Source organism: Moschus berezovskii, chromosome 4 (genome assembly GCF_049115385.1).
Source record: "Moschus berezovskii isolate FMDL1 chromosome 4, NW_MosBer_1.0, whole genome shotgun sequence".
NCBI classification, from domain to species: Eukaryota; Metazoa; Chordata; class Mammalia; order Artiodactyla; family Moschidae; genus Moschus; species Moschus berezovskii.
In genome coordinates, this window is record NC_142463.1 from 89,337,598 (window position 1) to 89,344,848 (window position 7,251).

The following is a 7,251-nucleotide window of genomic DNA, read 5'->3' on the forward strand; positions in this document are numbered from 1 at the left end:
CCTCATCCATCCTCAGCTCCCTCAGCAAGACAGACGTCCTGCCATCATGGAGTCCACGGGGCCCCCTGCACTGTATGAACATCTGCAAATTCTATCTTATTTCAAATGCACCAAGGGAGGTGGCTGTTTAAAGAATACTATGGAAGATCCTTGGCAAAGACTGCAATCACTTTCTGATTTATTTTTTTATGTAATTTTGGATTTTCATTTCTCTGGGGGAGATGGAGAGGCTGCAGGCAGGTTCATTCACTTCCACAGCCTGCTGTTCTGGACCCTGCATCCGCCTGCTTGGCTCAGCGTGTTGAAATTTGTCATCTTCATTCAACAAACATGCATGTGAGGTCTTCTGTGTACCAGTCTTTGTATGCTGGAGGCAGGGTTACAGAAACAGATGAGACCCATTCTCTGCCACTGAGAGTCCGTGAGGGAGACTCTGACATGTATAGGTACATCAACACAAGTAATGTTCAAGGAGGGGAATGACTGCACAGAGGCAGGTAGGCTTACCTTCACCTAGGACTGGGGAAAGTGGGAAGGCTTCACGGAGGAAGTGGTTTTTAACCAGCATTCAGAAGGATGAGCTGAAGCATTGTAATGAAACTGGGAAATAGAGGAAAAGGCTGGTGGGTGTGGCTGGAGTGGAGGATGCCAAGTGGGAAAGGCTGGGGGGAAGCAGAGCCAGGTCGTGATGCCCTTGGATGCCAGACTGAGGAGCTCAGTTTGATTCCAGAAGCAAAAGGGTGAAACCAGATGGTGTCACTCAGAAGAGTGCCGCCCAGTCAGCTGCCCCTTCCCCACCTCCCTCCTCCTCTCCTTTCCTGACCACAGGAGCCCTCTTATTATTTCTGTTCTTCCTTGGAACAAAATCCAAAATCTGCCCCTCCTTTGCATCTCCACCAATCCCAGCCCAGTTCAGACCCTCACTTTCTTCCAGCCGGTGGCTCAGAATTCATAGTGCATCTCCTCCTTCCAGCCCCACCCCGGCGGGGCCATTCATTCTTGCGCTGATATTCCTGACTTTTTAGCTCAGTTTCTTGATGGACTAGAATTTGGTCACCTGCTGGAGGTGAGAACTTGGGTTCGGAGGAAGGAAGAGGGCAGCTGAGTCTGTGGCCTTCATGGGTGTTTTCTTCTGCTGTCCAAAGCTGCCAGAGTCAAGAGGAGAGGGGTGGAGGCAGGCGCAACCTGGGTAGGGAATCAGCCCGCTGTGGAAGGGTGAGGTCTGGAAAGTCCAGGGCTGTTGGCAACAGTCTCAATCAAGTGTAGTCCAGGCCCCAGGGAGAGGAAGGAAAGGGGGAAGAGGAGGGAGGAGAGGAAAGAACAGGTTCTTGCCGAGAGCAGCCGTGGAGCACAAAGTGTCAGGAGAAGTGAGTGCACCCCTGACAATGTTCCCCACCAGCTGTGGGACGTCAGCCAGGCCTCCATGCTCACTCATTTCCAAAGTGCACCCACTGCCTTCCTCATGGACTTAAATGTGTTAGCACATTCACAGGGCTCAGCCCAGGAGACCTTCAAGTTGAGCAGAAAACTACCGAGGCCACAAAAGTTGCTGACACCAGAGGCCCCAGCATGTTCCTTCCTAATTGGCTTCGGAGCCCCGGGCCCCCTCGGGCACACGGAGGGTACAGAGCAGACGTCACAGGAGGCCAAACTCGTGTGCTGCCTGCTGGCGGTGACAGTAAGCAGCCCCACCGTCTCCTCTGGCAGGTGGAGGGTAGACGGTACCTGCCCCAGAGGCCGGGAGGATTCACTAAGTTCGGGCCTTGCAGCAGACGCTGCCGGCGGCCCAGCCTGAGCCCCTCTGTGCTCCCCGTTGCTTAAGATGGGTTCCGGCAGATTCATTTCTGCAAAAGCGGCTGGGGCCTGGGTGGGGTTAGCTGGCTCGGGAATTCAAAGGTCACGAAGGATTTCTTTAGGTTCTAGGGTTTTATCTTGTCTCAGCCCATGAGAGGAGAGTGTATCATTCCAGGTGGTCTGACGCTGGGGTGGGAGCGGCTAGCCACCGTCGCCAGGTTTTACAGCAACGTCCGTGTCCTGGTGCCTCCCTCAGGGTGTCTCACTCTTGGCTGAGTGGGCTTTGACTGCGACGAGAGAGAATTCTTTGTGAGCAGGGGATGTGGGTGAGATGGGAGTGGAGAGAGTTAAAGTTACTGCCAGCTCCCGCAAATCTCTGCCTAAGGGTCTTCTTTGGTCACTGGAGCTTGCTCTGCACGCATTCAGACCACAAGTACCAAGTTAGCACCCCACTGACCAAAGGCAGGACTGACAGCACACGGATCCAGCTTCTTTACTTCCCCGGCAGCACGGCTGGTGTATTCCATGTGGCCTCCCAAGGTGCCCGGTGGGACGAAGAGTGCCTAGTTGACCACAAAGGCCACCTGCTCACTGGTGCAGTGTGGGCTGCCCACCCTTATCTGCCTCTCTTTCTGGCTCCTGATTACAGGAGCATCTTGGGGTTACCTCCCAACTAGGTATGTGCTTGAGAATCCCTGTCTCTGTGTCTGGGAAACCCAATCCAAGTGTGTGACAGAAGGAGGACCCTTGATAAATTAGAGCAGCAAGTATCGATCATGATATGATCTCTCCTCGGGGATGGGTCCGGGCAGAAAGGGCGTGAAATAGTGCTGCATGAGGCAACATGGACGTATTTCCTTCCGCCACCCTGTCTTTTGGGCCCTCCTGCTCTCCTTTCTCCTAGTCCCATGCTTGCTTTCCCTACCCTCCTTTTTTTCCCCTCTTCTCCCCTCATTTCTCCCCTAAAGGAGAAAGGGATGTTCTGTGTCCCAAACGCCCCTCTCATTTCCCTAAAGTCCCACTCTGGGAATGAGCCCTCTGATAAGGGGCATTGTGACATCACCACGCATCAGCCAATGGCTGTCCTCTTGGGTCCGGCCCTCGGCCTTCTGGGACCACTGCCCTCCATTGATAAGGAGAAGCCACACACATAAACCTTCTCCTCCAGAACCCCTTCACCCTCAGGGCAGCCTCCAGAGCATGGATCCCTTCTGAATCTGCTGGCAGCCTGATGTTCCTCACAGTCAAGCTGCTCCTGGGCCGGAGATGTAGCCTGAAGGTGTCAGGACAGGAGAACGTGACCATGCTGAAGAAGCTGGTGTCCGAGCGGCTGCATGTGCTGGAGGAGCAGTAGCACCCGCTCTTCTGTGGCCAGCTGCTGGCAGATGACAAGCGGCTCTCGGACTACTGCATCGGGCCCAGCGCCTCCATCAGTGTGATCATGTGGCCCCTGAAGAAGCCGGCACCTGAGGACGCCCGCCAGCCCCAGCCCCTGTGGCACCATCTGGGCCAGGTCCTGGCTAAACACTTTGGGCCCCAGGACACCGAGGCAGTGCTGCAGCTGCTGAGGCGGGAGCATGAGGAGTGCCTGCAGAGGATAAGCCTGGGGGACCTGGAGCAGCTGGTGCGGTACCTTCTGACCAAGGAGTAGCTCGCAGAGTTCGCTGGGGAGAGGGAGCCTGAGGCTCTGAGTCCCCATAGGAGGAGGAAAAGGAGGCTGTTCAGTAAATCGGCCATCCTACTTGTTTGCACACTCAAATTCGCCCCGCCTCATCCTTCAGTTTTCCCCAGTGACTCCCCACAAATTCCTGCTGGCATAGATGTATCTTCACCCCTTTTTGAAATTTCAAAGCAACTGGAGGGATTTTGGACCTTTTTCTCCTCTCTTGGGCCTGTGGATTCCCCTCTGAAACCCAGAGGGATTCCCTCCCCATCACTAGAAGTGGCTCTGGTCGCTCCATGGGCAGCCCAAAAGGGGTGGTCACAGGCTGCCCCCACCCTCTGCCCCTCTGGTGGGACAGCTCCTCCTGGGCTGGGCGGCTTTGCCCCTGCTTGTCCGGCAACAGCCCAGGCTGCCAGCACACTTCCTGGCTCAGAGTCTCCATGTCTCTAGACAGACTGTCTTTCTCCTTGGGGGCAGAAAGACAGATAAATGTGAGTTCATTTCTTGCATCCCCAGGCCATGGCGCCCACCCCCAGACCTCCAACGGCCAAGGGGAAAGGAGTGCCCAGTAGCTGGCCGTTGCCCTCTAGGAGAGGCTGTCCTTACTTTCTGCCTGCTTGTGCTTCCACAGCATAAGGGGCAGGGGCAGCAGAGGTAGGAGTAGGGGGAGGGCATCTACTGAGTGCAGGCCTGGTGTTCTCAGGGACACCCCCCCACCAGGAGAGCAGGAAGCTGAGGCTTAGGCTGAAAAGACAGTTTGCATCATTGCACACTCACTGTGGTCAGCATTAGCAGCCCAGGGCCACGCCCCCCTGTGCCCTGCCCCAAATCTCATCAATCACTGGGGTTCACTGAGCTCCCATTTCCTGCCCATCACTGCCCAGGCTTCCTGGGAGCAGAGAGAGTACCAGTCAGGGCCCTTGCTCTCACAGAGCGTGCAGCTTCGGTGGAAAGAGAGGTCATCCGTGTGACAAGTAAAGCATCAGCATAAAAGCAGAGTGCAGCCCGTGTAACTACCTGCCCAGGCGCCGGCCACCACCTTGCAGGGTGCAGTCCTCACAGACTACAGGAAAGCCAGGCACCCTTCTCTGTTCTTGTGTGAGAATGGCCCTCATCAAGGGCTGAGGAGCTCCCACAGCCCGTGTGTGAGAGCGCAGGGAACTCACTGAGAGCCTAGTGCTCTGAAGTCCTGGCAGGGCTGTTACCGCAGTGGGTCTGTGGAGAGGAAGGGACATGGATGAAGTACAATCTAGAAAGGAACTGGCGGCACCCAAGTTCCAGGGCGTCCCAGGTGGCGCTAGTGGTAAAGAACCTGGAGTCTTTACCAGTGCAGGAGACATAAGAGACACGAGTTCAACCCCTGGGTCGGGAAGATCATGTGGAGGAGGGCATGGCAACCCACTCCAGTATTCTTGCCTGGAGAATCCCCTGGATAGAGGAGCCTGGTGGGCTACAGTCCACTGGGTCACAAAGAGTTGGACACAACTGGAGAGACTTAGCACACACAGGCATTACAGGTCCCTGGGGAGCGTCCTGTCCTTGGCCTATGGGGCACCCACATCCTATTTGTTGGGGTGTGTTATAGTAGTGTTTACTGACCCCATAGGTGTTTGTGAGGGTAAAACATGAAGATTATAATTGAGAGTAGGGTGGAGTCAGCTACAGGGCAGGGAGAGACTCCTGAAACTGTGTCTCTGCCATTGGGGGTGGGGGAACCCCAGCTTCTGGCTCCTTTCTAGGTCCTGCTCCCAGGCACCCCATCCTCTGCCGGAGAGACCTCCTGATGGAGCTTCAAGTATGTTCATGCCAGGCTGTGCCACGTATGGAGGGGGACAAGCCTGTTATCATTACATTAGGGGAACTAACAGCCCATTTCCTGGGAAATCTGTGAGTGATAAAAATAAGTGGGCCGTTTTATTCCTTTTGCCAAGAGGAACTGGGATGAGGGGATGGGGGACAGTTTTGTTGTCTCCCTGGTTAGTGGGAGTGTCAGGGCTGGCTGGGAGCAGCCACCTCTGCTGCTAGTCCCCAGCGCTGCGGGGGAGGGACTCCAGGTCCCAGATGGAAGGAATGAGAGTTGTTCTGCTCTCGAGTGCCTGTGATGGTCTCCCATTTCTGACTCCACCCTTCCCGGGGGGCCCTGCTCCCAGCCCTCCCCACACAGCTGAGCCCAGGGGAGAATGCACTGCCTCGTGGAACTGAGCAAGAACTTGCCTCTGTTCTCTCTCCCAGGGATATTTTATTCAATGCTGCGCTTCTCACTGTGGGGTTTGTCCCCTAATGGATGAACTTACAGGTATTAGGGAATATTGGGAGGCTGGGGGCAGGGTGGCCACTCACACTCCTGCAGTGGGTTAGAATCCTCCCCTGTATGGAGAAACTTGGCTTCTATCCTGCCCTGGAGGTCTTCCTTGTCTCAGTTTCAACTCATTTCAAAGGTGAATTGGAACCTGTGCCAGCAAACCCACTGAAGGCTCCCTCCTCTGCTCTCACCATCTGAGGGACCATGGGAATGGGAGGGGGCACTCTTCTTAAACTGCAGCCCTGGGCATGTAGCTCTGCCACTTCCCCACAGCATCTCTCTCCTGCTACAAAAGGACACACAGATCCCTTTAGAGGTAACAGCTTTGCTCAAGTAGGAGTCATCTCAGGGCAGCCACGGTGTCTAGGTTTCCAGCTTTGTGTTCTCAGCCACATAGAAATCTGCCTTCTCCTCCGAGCTCCTTCCTGCATCACCACAGGCCACCTCTATCCTCTGGTCCCTGGCGAAATCGTCTTTCTGATGGAAACAGGAACAGCACCCTGGTTCATGTGCTATTTCATAAGTCCTTTATTCTTTGATGAATACAGGTTGACGGTGGTCTTAGCATGGGCTATGCTTTGTGCTGGGGACCTAGGTTGGCCTCCCTGAGAAGACAGTGTAGAGAGAAGTGCGCCCCCTGCTGTCCATGGTTGCTTGGTGCAGCAGAGGGTCTCAGGGAAGCCCTGCCACACAGCCCAGGATTGAGATGTGGGGGATGTGTGTGTAACTGGCTGAATGATTTTTACCCTTAGCCCTGAGTGGTAGGGCAGGGAACAGTCTGTCAGGATGAACATTCTTGTAGATGTTGGTGAAGGAGAGGGCTTACAGTGTTCCTACGGCTCCAGAGACGCTGGATGCCTGATGCTACAGTAGAACCAAGTCACAGGTCTTGCCCACATTCCGAGAAAGGGGATCTCACAAAGGGCCGGACACCAGTGGAGGATAGGAAAGGGAAAGAGTTGAAGGGCACCTCAAGGACTTTTCCTGACACCCAGGGCTCTACACGGCACACTTGGAGAACTGTTGCTTGGCTCAGCACAGCCAGCATCTGACCTGCTGGGTGCCCCATGATACCCAGAGTCATGTGACATACCCAAGGAGCACACCGGCAACCACACAGACACCCCCTCAACACCTCACACCTGTAGACTGTGGTCTGTAGTGGCAGAACCAGGTTTGCAGAAATGAGCTTTAGGCTCTGTTCCACCGGCAGTGACAGGGTTCACACCTGGCCTTTTGGGGTTCAGGCTGCTGGAGCCCAAGCAGTCCAGCCAGAAGATCCCTCATAGCAAATGCAAGGACAGAAAGAGAAGACTTCGCAGAGCTGAACCTAGGAATTCCTAGGGCTGCAGGAAGAGGTGGTCTGGACAAACTCCGCGCTATTCAAGTGATGCCTTATATGGTCAGGACCCAAGTGCTCATAGGACTTGTAGGAACATGGCAGTGACCATGTGGGTGCACACACTTGTGTGCTGGGTAGCAGCTGAGACTT

The 7,251-nt window shown here is 55.0% G+C and overlaps 1 protein-coding gene across 1 annotated transcript; it reads left to right on the forward strand.

Moving 5' to 3' along the window:
* Positions 1–3,025: 3,025 nt before the first annotated feature.
* UBL4B (ubiquitin like 4B) lies at positions 3,026–3,522 on the forward strand. Its single transcript, XM_055402108.2, is given in 2 exon segments — positions 3,026–3,491; positions 3,494–3,522. Coding segments are annotated over 2 exon segments (495 nt in total).
* The last annotated feature ends 3,729 nt before the right edge of the window (positions 3,523–7,251 follow it).